General features: G+C 36.1%; 1 protein-coding gene across 1 annotated transcript; it reads right to left on the reverse strand.

Moving 5' to 3' along the window:
• Positions 1–1,535: 1,535 nt before the first annotated feature.
• Positions 1,536–18,681, reverse strand: THAP6 (THAP domain containing 6). The gene is made up of 4 exons (XM_007463203.1): positions 18,579–18,681; positions 17,145–17,352; positions 13,695–13,820; positions 1,536–1,790 (listed from the first exon to the last, which is right to left on the reverse strand). Exons 1-4 carry the CDS (start codon positions 18,656–18,658, stop codon positions 1,536–1,538), a joined length of 669 nt encoding a protein of 222 aa, XP_007463265.1. The 5' UTR covers positions 18,659–18,681.
• Positions 18,682–18,915: the final 234 nt, after the last annotated feature.

The raw sequence follows: 18,915 nt of genomic DNA on the forward strand, positions 1-18,915 counted from the left end.
GTAATGAGTTTTTTTTAAGGTAGTAAAACGATAGGACCTCCATGATTTCTTCTTAGCATAATGCTAATCTTTCAAATGTGGGTAAAATCCCATTTAGAGGGAAGGTTTGGAACCCTACATAAAAATGTAACGTGCGTTAAAACAGAAAATTCTTAAATATAAAAAAATTCAAGTGACCATATCCTTACTGATATTAATGTAACACAAATAAAATTACAATGAACATTAGCAAAAAATGCAGCTCATTTCTAGTTAACACATTGAAATAACTGATATTCAAATTGTAACTATTATAGCATGGATGTGTGAATGAAGTTCATGAATTTACACATGCTTCAAAGTAGAAATTGGCTTTGGGCTAGTAATTTTATTCTGATCCACAGTGTTTATGACTCTTCATTTCAGTTGTTTTTACTAAGAAATTAGGAGATAAACCTAAATTTCTGATCCTTGGGTTAATCAGAAAATAACTAAGAGTTATTCTTTTGTAAATTCAGTAAGAAGCTATTCTAAAATTGCTGTTTACTTATCCAATTCTCTAAATAAAAGCTCTTGGATAGTAATCTACTCTCCTAATTAAAGGAAAATATTGTAACTCTCTCTCCAATTCCTATTTTAACTAGAAGAGCCACATCATTATTTTTAATGGTTTCTTCTGTATTTCGTATTTTAAAAAACGTTAGTAACACTACTTTCTGTAAAATACAAAACAGCATTGAAAGTATCCAGTTACTACTGGCATTCAGATTTTGAAGATACACCTTTATGATGAAATAACAGTCATGAAACAAACTGTTCAGAACTGTCAGAGTAACCATTTGAAAATCAGATTTATGACCCTCTTTAAAAATTTGTTAAAGCTATGCTGGTTTACATCAAAGTACTCCTAGTGAGGAGGAATGATGTACTGTACCGAAAAAACAAGACCTCATCAGGGGTCTTCTTAACTTGGCTCTGAACAACCTTAAAAGCCAAAAGATCTGCACCATATGTTGTTCTCAAGGTCAGTACCATGGGATGCCCTGTAAAAAGATCTTTTGGTATTACTGATAACAAAAGCACCTTGGATTGGATCCAAGATGGGCATGTGTTATAAATGAATTCTGTTTTGTGGTAAAATACAGTTAAAGTACAATTCAACATACTTACCATAAAGCCTACATAAGCAAAGGTACTCCTTTGAAGCCAAAAATCTGATGCTGCTAAAGTGTCCAGTTTCTACTATTACAGCTTAATGTGGCTGATTTGAAATCATTTCCTTAGTCCTACAGAATCTTCTTGATTTTTAACATCTTACAAGTGACCTGGCACTAGTTTAGGTCTATAAAAACATAATTGTCAAAAGTCACCCAACAACCAGCACAAATTTCTGCACATCTTAAAAAAAAAAAGCCTTTGGATGATAACACTAATGCGTAATGCTGCGGAGGATCCAAAGAAGCACTCTAAATGATGGATATTATTTAATGATGGTAATCATTTTCTGAAAAGCTGTACCAATAACCATTTTAGGTAGAACATAACATGAAATTATTTCATGAAATATAGTCTTGTTCTATGCTCTCCTGACACCACTCCCAAGAGAAAGCTTCCAGTCTATTTGCTGTTTCTTTGCTGATGAGACATTCATCCTTTAATTCCCTGATTGTCTTCCTCAATGATTTTTGTAAACGTCTTTCTCGGCCTAAAACATTCCGCAGACTTTTCTTGGTATCCTCTAGCTCGCTGATCACTTGATCTAATTTATGCTTAAGTTTCTTTGGACTGTCCATCACACTGTAGCTATGTTCCTAAAAACATAAACACCAAGTTATTAAACCAGACAGACAAGCAGTGAGATAAAAAATTATAACTAGGCCTCAGCTATTTCTCCACTTACTATACTTAGAGAAGATCTTTAAGTTGGTGATACTAAGAGGTTTAAAGAACACAGGAAGAGGATGAGGGTAGAACAGTATTTTTGGCACCTAGGGCCTCCCTCTTTGTCTAAGGCCAGGCATACACGAGGAGTACAGAATCCTGTGGATGGGAAGTACTTCTCACCTGGAGGTAGGTATCTGCTTATGAACAGCAAGACATGCACAATGACTATACAGCTTTTGGTCCCTAAGTGTGGAGCTGCTAAGTTTAAGTTTTACCTATCACAAAAACTTAAATTTTTAAACTTTTAACTGAATTGCTTTATTTTGATGAATATTTCACTTTATAAGGTATGACAGGAAAGGAGCACTGAAGCAGGTCCTCAGGCTGGGTGTTATGGATTTAGAGAGGACTCTGGTCTTGGGGTTTTAAAGAGATAATTTAAGTTCTCAGTATTTTCTGTGGTTACGTTTATGTCTGCTGGGTAGACTCTTCTTCATCCAAAAACAACACTGACATATCTTATAAATGTAACATAAAATAATTTTGAAAAGCTGTTACTTTAGTGAAGAGGACTTTGCTTTCAGCCAAGATGCGATAACATAGACTGGATTGACTCCTATCTAAAAAAACCCCAACACATGGCCAAAAGATGTAAAAATGTTTGAAGATAAACAGACATCAGGCAACGAAGGCAGATACTGCAGAGAGATGGGAAACAAAGAGGTGAGTGCTGTGATTGCCCAGCTTATTGCCTTGAGAGAGTTCTAGGCCTCAGTGCAAGGGGAGGAAACCCAGGGAGAGCTTGGTAGATAGAGTTGAGGAGATAGTGCAAAGTATCCAGGGAGACCAAGGTGGCTACAGTTCATAGGGCAAAGTATTAGAGAGGAAAGAGCTACACAGAGAGGGAACCCTGGAGATCTTCAGAGGCTCCGCCTCAAGTATTTCCTTGTAGGAAACTGCTCGAGGTTGAGGAAAGAGAGACCAGAACAGGTTAGGAGTGCCCTGAGCTCACAGGGCATAGACACTACCCCCACCAGGCAGACCAGATTCATGGGGCACTGAGCAGAGTATACAAAAGTCTTGCCTCAGTGGTGGAGAACAAATAGCCTGAGACTGAGCACTGTTCTAGTCCTACCTAACAAAGCAAAACCTGAAAGGATCAAATCGTTTCCAAATAACCAAACGCCGCAACCAAGCTCAAGAAAACAGGACAAAAAACTATCCAACATCCAGCAAAGTAAAATCCGGCACTCAAAATTTACCAGGCACACAAAGCAGCAGGAAAATACGAGCCATAATAAGAGATAAACCAATCAATAGAAACCAACCCAGAACTCACAAATGTTAGAATTAGCAGACAAGGGAATTAACAAAGTTATTAAAACTGTATTATAGGGCTTCCCTGGTGGCGCAGTGGTTGAGAGTCCGCCTGCCAATGCAGGGGATACGGGTTCGTGCCCCGGTCCGGGAAGATCCCACATGCCGCGGAGCGGCTGGGCCCGTGAGCCATGGCCGCTGAGCCTGCGCGCCCGGAGCCTGTGCTCTGCAATGGGAGGGGCCACAACAGTGAGAGGCCCGCGTACAGCAAAAAAAAAAAAAAACTGTATTATATATGTTTAAAAGTTAAGCAGAGACATGAAAGATATTAAAAAAGAATCAAATAGGATACCTGTACATAAAACTTACAATTTAAATTTATTTATAATAAATTTAATAGATTTATTATCATAATAAATAATATATAACAGATTTACTATTATTTAAATCTCTTTAAAAGAAAATTTTTTGTTTAAACAAAAAGTAATAAAATGTAGTGTGGGGTTCATAGCATATGTAAAGTGAAATGTATGATAGCAGTAGCAAAAAAGGTTGGAAAGGAGAAATAAAGTATATTATGGTAAGATTCATATACTATATGCTAAGTGGAATAATATCACTTATCATGTAGGCTGTGGTAAATTAAAGATGGATGCTATAAACCCAAAAGCAACTATCAAAGAGTTATGGCTGATGAGTGAAAAAAAGGAGATAAAATGGAATTGTAAAAAGAATTCAGTTAATCCAAAAGAAGGCAAAAAAAGGAGAAAATGAGAACAAAGAACAAATGGAACAGGAAATAAGTAAAATGACAGATTTAAACCAAACCATATCACATTAAGTAATGTGATATAAAAAAATTTAAAGTAATGTAATAATAATCACATTAAGTATAGAGTTTAAATAATCCAATTAAAAGGCAGAAATTATCAGGTTATATTAAAAAAATCAAGACCCAAGAGTACATGCTGCCCAGAAAAAAAGCACTTTAAAGATAAAAAGACACAAACAGGTTGAAAGTAAAGGAGTTGAAAAAGATATACTATGATAACGCTAGTAAACAGAGAACTAGAGTGGATATGTTACTATCAGACAAAGTAGACTTCAGAGCAATGAATATTACCAGGGATAAAGAAGGCCATTTCTTAAAAATAAAGGGGTTAATTTATCAAGACATAAGAATACTAAATATTTAGTACCTAATAACAGCTGCAAAATGTAACAAGCAAAAACTGACAATTTAAGGAGAATTAGACAAATCCACAGGTATACTAGAAGATTAACAGCTCTCTCTCAATAAAAAATAGAACAAGTAGACAGAAATTAATTAAGAATGCAGATTTGAACATTATCAATTTGACCTAATTGACATTTATAGAACATTCTGGCTAACATCAGCAAACTATACATTCTTTGCAAATGCATGCAGAACGTTTACCAAGACAGACCATATTGTAGGCTATATGTCTCAAAAAAATTAAAAGCATTCAAGTCACACAATGTATATTCTCTGACCACAACAGAATTAAGTTAGAAATTAATAATAGAAAGATACTGGGGAAATTCCCCAATATTTGCAAACTATAAAGCACACTTCCAAACAACCCATGGATCAAAGAACAAATCAAAATGGAATTTGGAAGTATTCTGAACTAAATGAAAATGAAAACACATTTAATTTGTGGAATGCCGCTAAAGCAATACTTAAGGAGAAATTAATATCACTAAATGCTAACGTTAGAAAGGAAGAAACCTCAAATCTATGACCTCAGCTTCCATCTTAAGAAACTAGAAAGATGAGGGCTTCCCTGGTAGTGCAGTGGTTGAGAGTCCGCCTGCCGATACAGCGGACACAGGTTCATGCCCCAGTCCGGGAAGATCCCACATGCTGCGGAGCGGCTGGGCCTGTGAGCCATGGCCGCTGAGCCTGCGCGTCCGGAGCCTGTGCTCTGCAATGGGAGAGGCCACAACAGTGAGAGGCCCGCGTACCGCCAAAAAAAAAAAAAAAAAAAAACCAGAAAGATGAGCACATTTTACTGAAATAAGTAAAAGGAAATAATAAAGATGAGTGGAAATCAGTGAAGTAGAAAATAAAAACAACAACAAAAAAGAAAAATGAGAAAAATCAGTGAAAGCTAGTTCTTGACAAGATCAATAAAACTGATAAATCTCTAGGCAGACTAATCAGCAATAAAAGAAAACAGAAACAAATCACTGACATCAGAAATGAGACAGATGGTATCACTACAGATTCTATAGATATTGAAAAGATAATAAGGAAATGTTTTGAATAATTTTAAGCTAATAAACTTGACAACTGAAATAAAATGGACAAATCCCTTGGAAGATAACAAGCTCCTTAAAAAACTTTCCCACAAAGAAAATTACAGTCCCAGATAGTTTTACTGGGGAATTCTACCAAATATTTATAGAAGAAATAACTGCAAATCTATACAAACTTTTCTAGAAAATTGAAAAATAAGGCAACATTTTCTAACTTTTTCTTTGAGGTTAGCATTATTCTGATACTGAAACCAGACAAAGACATTCAAAGGAAAGAAAACTATAGGCCAATATTCTTTGTGAACATACAAGGAAAGATTCTAAACAAAATTTTAAATCTAATCCAACAATATATAAAAGGGATAACATCATGAAGAAGTAGGGTTTATTCCAGAATGCAAGGCTGGTTTAACATTAAGAAATTAACTGGGGAATTCCCTGGTGGTCCAGTGGTTAGGACTCTGCTTTTACTGCCGAGGGCCCAGGTTCAAATCACTGGTGGGGTAACTAAGATCCCACAAGCCATGTGGTGTGGCCAAAAATAAAAATAAAAACAAATCAATCAATGTAACTAATCATACTAACAAACTAAAAAATAAAACCCATATGATCTCTCAACAGACACAGAAAAAGCATTTGACAAAACTAACACTCCTTTCTGATAAAAATTCCCAGCAAAGTAGGAGTAGAAAGGCGCTTCCTATGTAACAGTATGGATGGACCTAGAGGGTATTATGCTAAGTGAATTTAAGTCAGACAGAGAAGGACAAATACTGTATGATTTCACTTATACGTGGAATCTAAAAAACAAAACAAATGAACAAACATGAAGCAGAAACAAAGTTGTAGACACAGAGAATAAACAGGTGATTGCTAGAGGGGGTGGGGAGGAAAGAAACAGGTGAGGAAGTACGAGGAACAAACTTCCAGTTACAAAGTAAATGAGTCAAAGGTATGAAATGTACAAGTGTTGGGAATACAGTCAATAACTATGTAATATCTTTGTATGGTGACATATTGTAACTATACTTATTGTGATCAGTTTGAAATGTATAGAAATATGGAATCACTATGTTGTATAACAGGAAAGAACATAATGTTGTAGGTCAATTATACTTGAAAAACAGACAAACAAACTCAGAAAAAGAGCTCATATTTGTGGTTATCAGAGGCAGGGGATAGGAGGAGGGAGAATTGGATGAAGGCAGTCAAAAGGTAAGAACTTCCAGTTATAAGAGAAATAAGTACTAGGGATATAATGTACAACATGACAAATATAATTAACACTACTGTGTTATATATGAAAGTTGTTAAAAGAGTATATCCTAAGACTTCTCATCACAGGAAAAAAATTTTTTTTCTATTTCTTTAACTTTGTTTATATGAGATAATGGATGTTCATTAAACTCACTGTGATAATCACTTCCTGATATGTGTAAATCAAACCGTTACTGTACACTCTAAACTTATACAGGGCTATATGTCAATTATATCTCAGTAAAACTGAAAGAAAAAAATTGAAAGGTACTTCCTCAATCTGATAAAGGGCAGTTATGAAAAACCTACAGTTAACATCATATTTAATATCATATGAATATCTTTAATAGTGAAAGACTGAACAACTTCCTTCTAAAATCAGGAACAAAGCATGAAGATCATTTCTCAGTACTTCTCTTCAGCATAACCTTGGAGGTTCAAGGTAGTGCAATAAAGCAAGAAAAAGAAATGAAAGGCACTCATATTGGAAAGGAAGAATTAACACTGTTTTTTTTTTTTTTTTGGCCACGCCACGTGGCTTGTGGGATCTTAGCTCCCCAAGCAGGAACTGAACCTGGGCCCTCAGCAGTGCAAGCGTGGAGTCCTAACCACTGGACTGCCAGGGATACCATAAAACTGTTTTTTTTTTTTTTTTTTGCGGTACGCGGGCCTCTCACTGTTGTGGCCTCTCCCATTGCGGAGCACAGGCTCCGGACGCGCAGGCCCAGCGGCCATGGTTCACGGGCCCAGCTGCTCCACAGCATGTGGGATCTTCCCGGACCGGGGCACGAACCCATGTCCCCTGCATCAGCAGGCGGACTCTCACCCACTGCGCCACCAGGGAAGCCCCATAAAACTGTTTTTAATGACAGACACCATGATCGTCTATGGAGAAGATCGGATAACCTCTAAAAAAAAGCTTTGATAATTAATATGTGAGTTTAGCAAGTTTGACAGATACAAGATTGATATACAAAAGTCAATTTATTTAATAGAGAGAGGACAGTAGAAGCAAGAAGAACTACAATCCTGCAGCCCGTGGAACAAAAACCGCATTCACAGAAAGATAGACAAGATGAAAAGGCAGAGGGATACGTACCAGATGAAGGAATAAGATAAAACCCCAGAGAAACAACTAAATGAAGTGGAGATAGGCAACCTTCCAGAAAAAGAATTCAGAATAATGAGAGTGAAGATGATCCAGGACTGTGGAAAAAGAATGGAGGCAAAGATCGAGAAGATGCAAGAATTGTTTAACAAAGACCTAGAAGAATTAAAGGACAAACACCTAGAAGAATTAAAAAACAAACAAACAGAGATGGACAATACAATAAATGAAATAAAAAATACACTAGAAGGAATCAATAGCAGAATAACTGAGGCAGAAGAACAGATAAGTGACTTGGAAAACAAAATGGTGGAATTCACTGCCACGGAACAGAATAAAGAAAAAAGAATGAAAAGAAATGAAGACAGCCTAAGAGACCTCTGGGACATTAAATGCAACAACATTCGCATTATAGGGGTCCCAGAAGGAGAAGAGACAGAGAAAGGACCCGAGAAAATATTTGAATAGATTATAGTAGAAAACTTCCCTAACATGGGAAAGGAAATAGCCACCCAAGTCCAGGAAGCACAGAGAGTCCCACACAGGATAAACCCAAGGAGAAACACGCCGAGACACATAGTAATAAATTGGCAAAAATTAAAGACAAAGAAAAATTATTGAAAGCAGCAAGGGAAAAAGGACAAATAATGTACAAAGGAACTTCCATAAGGTTAACAGCTGATTTCTCAGCAGAAACTCTACAAGCCAGAAGGGAGTGGCATGATATACTTAAAGTGATGAAAGGGAAGAACCTACAGCCAAGATTACTCTACCAGGCAAGGACCTAATTCAGATTCTACGGAGAAATCAAAAGCTTTACAGACAAGCAAAGGCTAAGAGAATTAAGCACCACCAAACCAGCTCTACAACAAATGCTAAAGGAACTTCTCTAAGTGGGAAACACAGGAGAAGAAAAGGACCTACAAAAACAAACCCAAAACAATTAAGAAAATGGTCATAGGAACATACATATAGATAATTACCTTAAACGTGAATGGATTAAGTGCCCCAACCAAAAGACACAGGCTTGCTGAATGGATACAGAAACAAAACCCATATATATGCTCTCTAAAAGAGACCCACTTCAGACCTAGGGACACATACAGACTGAAAGTGAGGGGATGGAAAAAGATACTCCATGCAAATGGAAATCAACAGAAACCTGGAGTAGCAATACTCATATCAGATAAAATAGACTCTGAAATAAAGAATGTTACAAGAGACAAGGAAGGACACTACATAATGATCAAGGGATCAATCCAAGAAGAATATATAACAATTATAAATATATATGCACCCAGCATAGGAGCACCTCAGTACATAAGGCAACTGCTAACAGCTCTAAAAGAGGAAATCGACAGTAACACAATAATCGTGGGGGACTTTAACACCTCACTTACAACAATGGACAGATCATCCAAACAGAAAGTTAATAAGGAAACACAAGCTTTAAATAAAACAATAGACCAGATAGATTTAATTGATAGCTATAGGACATTCCATCCAAAAAACAGCAGAACAGCAGATTACGCTTTCTTCTCAAGTGTGCCCAGAACATTCACCAGGATAGTTCACATCTTGGGTCACAAATCAAGCCTCAGTAAATTTAAGAAAATTGAAATCATATCAAGCATCTTTTCTGACCACAACGCTATGAGATTAGAAATCAATTACACAGAAAAAAACATAAAGAACACAAACACATGGAGGCTAAACAATATGTTACTAAATAACCAAGAGATCACTGAAGAAATCAAAGAGGAAATCAAAAAATACCTAGAGACAAATGACAATGCAAACAGGATGATCCAAAACCTCTGGGATGCAGCAAAAGCAGTTCTAAGCGGGAAGTTTATAGCTATACAAGCCTACCTCAAGAAACAAGAAAAATCTCAAATAAACAATCTAACCTTACACCTAAAGGAACTAGATAAAGAAGAACAAACAAAACCCAAAGTTAGCAGAAGGAAAGAAATCATCAAGATAGAGCAGAAAAAAATGAAATAGAAACAAAGAAAACAATAGCAAAGATCAATAACACTAAAAGCTGTTTCTTTGAGAAGATAAACAAAATTGATAAACCCTTAGCCAGACTCCTCAAGAAAAAGAGGGAGAGGACTCAAATCAATAAAATTAGAAATGAAAAGTTACAACAGACACTGCAGACATACAAAGCATCCTAAGAGATTACTACAAGCAACTCTATGCCAATAAAATGGACAACGTGGAAGAAATGGACAAATTCTTAGAAAGGTATAACCTTCCAAGACAGAACCAGTAGGAAATAGAAAATATGAACAGACCACTCACAAGTAATGAAATTGAAACTGTGATAAAAAATCTTCCACCAAACAGAAGTCCAGGACCAGATGGCTTCACAGGGGAATTCTATCAAACACTTAGAGAAGAGCTAACACCCATCCTCTCTCAAACTCTTCCAAAAAATTGCGGAGGAAGGAACATTCCCAAACTCATTCTGTGAGGCCACCATCACCCTGATACCAAAACCAGATAAAGATACTACAGAAAAAGAAGATTACAGACCAATATCACTGATGAATATAGATGCAAAAATCCTCAACAAAATACTAGCAATCAGAATACAACAGCACATTAAAAGGATCATACACCATGATCAAGTGGGATTTATCCCAGGGATGCAAGGATTCTTCAATATACACAAATCAATCAACATGATACACCATATTAACAAACTGAAGAATAAAAACCGTATGATCATCTCAATAGATGCATAAAAAGCTTTTGACAAAATTCAACACCATTTATGATAAAAACTCTCCAGAAAGTGGACATAGAGGGAACCTACCTCAACATAATAAAGGCCATTTACGACAAACCCACAGCAAACATCATTCTCAATGGTGAAAAAGTGAAGCATTTCCTCTAATATCAGGAAAAAGACAAGGATGTCCACTCTCACCACTATTATTCAACACAGTTTTGGAAGTCCTAGTCATGGCAATCAGGGAGGAAAAAGAAATAAAAGGAATACAAATTAGAAAAGAAGAAGTAAAATGGTCACTGTTTGCAGATGAAATGATACTATACATAGAGAATCCTAAAGATGCCACCAGAAAACTACTAGAGCTAATCAATGAATTTGGTAAAGTTGCAGGATACAAAATTAATGCACAGAAATCTCTTGCATTCCTATACACTAATGATGAAAAATCTGAAAGGGAAATTAAGGGAACACTCCCATTTACCACTGCACTAAAAAGAATAAAATACCTAGGAGTAAACCTACCTAAGGAGACAAAAGACCTGTATGCAGAAAACTATAAGACACTGATGAAAGAAATTAAAGATGATACCAACAGATGGAGAGATATAACATGTCCTTGGATTGCAAGAATCAATATGGTGAAAATGACTATACTACCAAAAGCCATCTACAGATTCAATGCAATCCCTATCAAACTATCAATGGAATTTTTCTGAAACTAGAACAAAAAATCTTAAAATTTTTATGGAGACACAAATGACCCCGAATAGCCAAAGTAGTCTTGAGGGAAAAAAACAGAGCTGGAGGACTCAGATTCCCTGACTTCAGACTATACTACAAAGCTACAGTAATCAAGACAATATGGTACTGGCACAAAAACAGAAACATAGATCAATGGAATAATATAGAAAACCCAGAGATAAACCCACGCACCTATGGTCAAATAATCTATGATGAAGGAGGCAAGGATATACAATGGAGAAAAGACAGTCTCTTCAATAAGTGGTTCTGGGAAAACTGGACAGCTACATGTAAAAGACTGAAATTAGAATACTCCTTAACACCACACACAAAAATAAACTCAAAATGGATTCAAGACCTAAATGTAAGACCAGACACTATAAAACTCTTAGAGGAAAACATAGGAAGAACACTCTTGGACATAAATCACAGCAAGATCTTTTTTGATCCACCTCCTAGTGTAGTGGAAATAAAAACAAAAATAAACAAATGGGACCTAATGAAACTTCAAAGCTTTTGCACAGCAAAGGAAACCATAAACAAGACAAAAAGACAACCTTCAGAATGGGAGAAAATATTTGCAAACGAATCAACGGACAAAGGATTACTCTCCAAAATATATGAACAGCTCATGCAGCTCAATATTAAAAGAACAAACAACCCAATCCAAAAATGAGCAGAAAACCTAAACAGACATTTCTCCAAAGAAGATGGCCAAGAAGCACATGAAAAGCTGCTCAACATCACTAATTATTAGAGAAATGCAAATCAAAACTACAATGAGGTATCACCTCACACCAGTCAGAATGGGCATCATCAGAAAATCTACAAACAACAAATGCTGGAGAGGGTGTGGAGAAAAGGGAACCCTCTTGCACTGTTGGTGGGAGTGTAAATTGATACAGCCACTATGGAGAACAGTATGGGGGTCCTTAAAAACTAAAAATAGAATTACCATATGATCCAGCAATCCCACTACTGGACATTTACCCAGAAAAAACCATAATTCAAGAAGACACATGCACCCCAATGTTCATTGCAACACTATTTACAATGGCCAGGTCATGGAAGCAACCTAAATGCCCATTGACAGACGAATGGATAAAGAAGATGTGGTACATATATACAATGGAATATTACTCAGCCATAAAAAGGAATGAAATTTGGTCATTTGTTGAGATGTGGATAGTTCTAGAGACTGTCATACAGAGTGAAGGAAGTCAGAAAGAGAAAAACAAATATCCTATATTAATGCAAATATGTGGAACCTAGAAAAATGGTACAGATGAACCAGTTTGCAGGGCAGAAACTGAGACACAGATGTAGAGAACAAACGTATGGACACCAAGGGGGGAAAGCGTAGGAGTGGTGGTGGTGTGATGAATTGGGAAATTGGGATTGACATGTATACACTGATGTGTATAAAATGGATGACTAATAAGAACCTTCTGTATAAAAAAATAAAATAAAATAAATAAAAAAGTAAAAAATAAAAATAAATAAAAAAGTAAAAAAAAGTAAATTTATTTCCCCACTTCAACAGTAAATAAAACAACACTGTCTATAACAGCATCCAAATATATAAAATATTTAGGGATAAATCTGATAAATGGAGTGAAAGACCTGTATACTGAAAACTACGAAACACTGCTGAGATAATTTAAAGGTCTAAATAAATGATGTGATACAATGAATTCATGGGCTGGAAGACATAAAATAGTCTTATTAAGATGTCAATTCTTCCCAAGTAGATCTGTAGGTTCAACATAATCCCAGTCAAAACTCCAGCAGGATTTTTGTAGAAATTTATAAAGTAATTCTAAAATTCATATGAACATGCAAAGGACCCAGAATATCCAAAACAACTTTGAAAAAGAACAAAGTTGGAAGATTAACACTGTCTTATTTCAAGAATTATTATAAAGCTATAGTAATCAAGACAGTAAAACAGATCTGGATTCCAGGCCTGGTTCTAACATCAACAGGCAATGAGATGAATAAAGCTTTAATAATGTGTGTGTACGACTGTCCTTTAAGAAAACCTAAAGACATAACTATTTTTTAAATTAGATATTTCCATATAGAAACTATAGTACCTATAGGAAGGACTTAATTATTGTATTTTATTGGTTGAAATATCCTTGTGAAAGCACTCTTTGAACTATGTAACAAAAGATTAACTACCTGTGAATTGTCATTGCAAATATATAAATTATAATGCCCCTGGGAAGCAATATTTCTGGATATTACATATTAAAAAAAAATCTCAAACACCTAAACTCCTAGTTTTTCAATAAGATTTTGAAAACTTAATCCTAATAGAGAGGACATGGTCATCTTAATAATATTAACATTAGCCCAGTAAGTAATTTTACTTACAAAAATGAACTGGGACTGGAATTCTTCGATACACGAGGAAGCACCAACAAGCTGGTGATTGTGGTTTGTGACTGGAAGGGCTTTGAGGGTGAAGTTTTTCCTACAATGAAGCTTTTCTCTTTTCCCCTGTTAAGAATAGTTAATAACAATCATTGTAGATTTTCTGTCCTTTTCAAAAATTTTAACCTTCTTAACTGTATGTAGTAAAATTAATATATTTCTTTTTATGGAAATTGCTTTTAAAAGTCAGTAAAATTTAGGGGCTTCCCTGGTGGTGCAGTGGTTGGGAGTCCACCTGCTGATGCAGGGGACACGGGTTCGTGCACCGGTCCAGTAGGATTCCACATGCTGTGGAGCGGCTGGGCCCGTGAGCCATGGCCGCTGAGCTTGCATGTTTGGAGCCTGTGCTCTGCAACGGGAGAGCCACAACAGTGAGAGGCCTGTGTACTACCAAAAAAAAAAAAAAAAAGTCAGTAAAATTTAAATTTACTGAGAGTACTTTAAAGGAACTTCCCCAAAGTAACTCTAAAGTTGATCTGGAAACATGAATTTTTCTGTAAAAAAAAAGAAAAAAGAGTGATAATGAGGGAAGATATACCCTACAAAGTATTAAAAATACCCTACTCAGTAACAATAGTTTAAAAAGTATACTACTCTCTTAGAAAAATCTGAATAGATCATGTAGATAAGAGCCTTTAGGATAAAAAGTGCCATTCTAAATAAGTGGAGAAAGGCTACAAATCATGAAAAAATGAACTAATTATGAAAAACAGTTACATCCTTTATGTATAATAAGTCAAAATGAAATTCTATCTACTGAAAATTTATGTAAGAATGAAAACAATGAGGAAGTAGAAAAATACATGGGAAATATTTACATAATCTTAAAGGCTAAAGTCAGATAGCACAAGAGAAAATATAGGACTACTCCAAAAAAAGTCTGAATTTCAAACAAAACAAAACAAAACAAAACAAACCAACCCCATAATGTGAGCTAAAGACAAATAACAAAAAGTAACCGCAACATTGATGGCAGTTAAATGATTCATAGCCTCAATATCTAGTGTTGTTCCAAAACAGCTTAGAAAAAGACGAAAATGGAAGAGGACCTGAATAAGAAATTCACATAAGAAATAAAAACGTCTAATAAACATATGAAAAAATGCAGAAACACATTTTCTAATATTCATATTCTAATATTCAGAGATAAATTAAAATAAGATGCCATTTTTGCCTATCAATTTTACCAAAGATTAAAATCACAACTTACATTGAGAATTAGGGGGAACAGACACTTTTATGCATAACTAGTAGGTAAGCAGATTGGTATAAGCTTTATGGTGGGCCTTTATATATGTTGACTTCACTATAAAGTTTAGTTAAAAAATTGATGTTCCATATAGGTTTCTCTTAAAAACGTGATCCCTTAAGCTGCAACACAATCATGCGGGCTGCTTGTTAAAAAGTGCAGATTCCTAGACTCCAAACCAAACTTGCTGAATCAAATTCTTTGGGAAAGGGGCACAGGATTCTGCATTTTAAGCAAGCTCCCTGGATAATACTTATGTAGACTAAAGTTTGAAAGCCATTGTTGTGGAAAAAATATATACTTTTAAGAGGACATCTGTCACACTGTCCTTGTGTCTTTTTTTTTTTCTTTTGGCCATGCCACATGGCTTGCGGGATCTGATCAGGGATCGAACCCGTGCTCCTGAAGTGGAAGCATGGAGTCTTAACCAGTGGACCACCAGGGAAGTCTCCTTGTGGAAAAATATTTAACATCATGGAAAACAGTAGTTAAGAGTGAACTTGGGAGCCAAAATGCCTGGGTTCAAATCCAGCCTCTACCATTTAACAGCAGTGTGACTCGGGGAATGTATTCCAGCTTTCTGAGCCTAAGTTTTCTCAAGTGGTTAAATGAGAATAATAATATTATTTAACTCTTATGGTTGTTTTGAGGACTAAAAGAGTTTATATGTAAAGTGCTTAGAATAGTGCCTGGCACACAGCCAGCACTATATGAATGTTGAAAGAACGAAAGAGTGAAGCAAAAAATAAAAAGGATATACAGTATAATTCTATTTTGTAAGAATATATATAGATGAATTTATATACAAACATACACATACAAATGACTGGAAAGATACACATCAGAGTGTTAACAGTATTATTTCTGGATTACGTGATTATTGTTAATTTTAATTTTCTTTTTGATTGTATCATCTAATTTCCTATAATAAAAAATTTACTTGTTATTAGGAAATAGTTTTTCAAAGTTAGTAATTTATGGTTTATTTGATTTAGTATGTCCATATTTCTTAAGGTCCTCCTAACATTACAGATGACTCCCTGCTATAGGAAACAAACCCTTGAGAGCAAATTGCACAAGATACTGTACATTTATTAATATGGAAGAAAGTGAGGCAGTCTCCACCGGATAGCTCAGGTACTGCAATATGAACACCCGCAAACGTGACCCAGACCACCTGGAAGCAGGCACTCTTCTAGACTACTTTCCTCGTTTCCAGCTGTCAGGAAGGAGACACCTTTCAATGGAGGTTCACGACTATTGTTGTGGGAACCCACAGGCTCTCCCTGAATTCTCCACATTGGAATCAGTCAGTCTCTATAGTTTCTGGACACGAATACACTTTCAGGTATACGAAGTCACGTGAGATAGTGAGGGTGAAGCAGCCCACCCACGGCACTAACATCATTGAGGAAAAAACACAGAATTCAACCAGAGTTTACTTCAACAATCGTTTGTCTTTTTCTGACCTCTCTTCTTTACTTCTCCTATTTTGGTTTTCTACCTTCTAGTCCTACCTAGGCTTTAAGCTTGAATGTGTGTGTGTGGCTCTAAAAGTATACTTTGGGGCTGTCAGAGGCTCTGCTCTTGACTTCTGCTGCAGTGTGAGGAGCACTGCCACCTTGGAACTTCAGTTCAACGCTCTCATGTTCCTCCAGTTTTCAGACACGAATCTTGAGCTATACCAACTCCTAAGGTAGCCTGCTTCACCAAACCTTAGTAACATACAGATATTTCTGAGTGGATACTGGTAAAATTCTCCTACTACTCATTCAAAAGCTTAAGCAACAGTTTACAAACCTAAAAACTTAAAAAATGGGCTTCAAATTAATAAGCAAACAATAAAAATGGTAGCAAGTGTGGTGAAGTTTCTTAAATAGTACCATAAAAAGTGGGTAATGGGGCTTCCCTGGTGGCACAGTGGTTGAGTGTCTGCCTGCTGATGCAGGGGACATGGGTTCGTGCCCCAATCTGGGAGGATCCCACATGCCGCGGAGCGGCTGGGCCTGTGAGCCATGGCCGCTGAGCCTGCGCGTCCGGAGCCTGTGCTCCGCAACAGGAGAGGCCCACAACAGAGGCCCGCGTACCGAAAAAAAAAAAAAAAGTGGGTAATGATGGTAAGCAGTATGTCATAAACAAACCTGTGAGTGAGATGGGGAATCAAAGATAGAAGGTATGACTCCAGGTTTCAGTTTAATATTTGGAGTACTTCTGTCAAAATCTGTCTTCTTAAAGTGCCTTGAACACAACACATCTCCTTTTTTAGGCTCCCAAATGTCTACAGCATTCACATCAAGTCTTTTCATTGCTAATACCCATTTTCTTTTGACGTTTTCATCTGTGGGGAATCTAGAAAAACATACAAGAAGTATTTTAAAATTAAACACTATAGATATATACTTGAATTAAGGCTGTGCCTAAATTGATTCTTGGTATTACTCTTGGGAACTGGAATATTGAGGAAACCATCATGACTCATGCTTTCTTAACTTTCAGTTTTCATAGTCAGATTTTTCTACCAAACATGCTGCAGGCATATGGCCCTCATTTACATCTTTCTCATATTATAAAGAAGAAAAGTTTCAAACGACATTTAACACCTTTTAGTAAGATCCACAATTGAAGGTTTTTCTTCATCTGTAGATGATAAAGAATATCACTTGGGCCTTTTCCTATCTGAGGAATTTATCCCAGATGAACAGAGACACTTGTACTTTCATTCTTCTGTCAGCATCAAAAAAAATTGCTTAGTACAGCATTTAATACAAAACAGGGGTATAAATGCTTAGTGAATGAATGCAGAGAACACCTGCAGAGTTTGGAATTCTGGAGATCAGAATTATTTTGAGATCTGGAGGCCAATAACCATCTTTTCCAATTTTTCCAGCTGGTTCAAATCCTTTTTGGAATACGGTAGGGTACACATACTCATTTTTGATTTCCTTATACCTAGCAAAGTAGTTAGCAGGTCTTTCTCTGGCACACAGCACAGTGCCTGGCCCAAAAGCAGCAAAATAAACCTTTAGCAAATGCATAATTATTAAATCTTATTGCTCCTTCTTTCCTATTCTCTCAGAAGAATGACTAAAATTTTAAATTAGGACGATCTTGGTTGTAATTTGGTTCAGGACCATCCTGAACTTGTAATTTATATTTTTTTCTCTACAACATAGGCTTGATCTATTTCTAAAGGACAGAATATATTTAGGCAAAGATCCTTCAGATTGTAAACTATACGTAAACAACACTGAACTTCTTAGAAGGTATGTTAAAATATAAAGTAATAATATTAGCAAAAATGAGGTTGATATTTTTGATAATCAGCCTGTGATTCCTTTGCAGGTATCTTAAGCTTCTAAACGAAATGATAAAAGTGTAAAAGTATCACTGTCATTTCAAATTCAACTCAAAAGGCTATTTAAAAAGAACCTGAGAACTGAAGTTCAAAATTGAACGTCTAGGGCGTATAGCTCAGGGATAGAGCATTTGGCTGCAAAACTGATGATTTAAGTAGAACTATCTTTTGCTTTTTCTAACAGTCAGAAGTACTTGGCTTAACTACAGCAGAATCTTACACGTGAAATGTCAGTCCTTTTAGCTTGGAATTTGGTAAACAGCGAGAAGCACATCCAATGGCCGAGCAACATTTCACCATGGTTTTAGCAACTCATACCAGAACTGAAAGAAAATTAAAAGGGTTAGTTAACTCCAAAGCTAAGGGTAACATAGTTACCTTTCCCGGTACTTTCCAGTATGTTTTAGGTAACATGAAATCATGTTAGAAAGCCAAAGGGAAATATTTTCTTCCAAAACCTGCAGCTCTGCTCATACAATTTTCTAGGGGTTTGGCTTCTTTAATAAGGCAAGTCATATTTAGCGATGCACTGAGGCGCCCAATTTCCATTTAGGAGG

The sequence above is a fragment of the Lipotes vexillifer genome, unplaced genomic scaffold (assembly GCF_000442215.2).
Source record: "Lipotes vexillifer unplaced genomic scaffold, Lipotes_vexillifer_v1.1 scaffold872, whole genome shotgun sequence".
NCBI classification, from domain to species: Eukaryota; Metazoa; Chordata; class Mammalia; order Artiodactyla; family Lipotidae; genus Lipotes; species Lipotes vexillifer.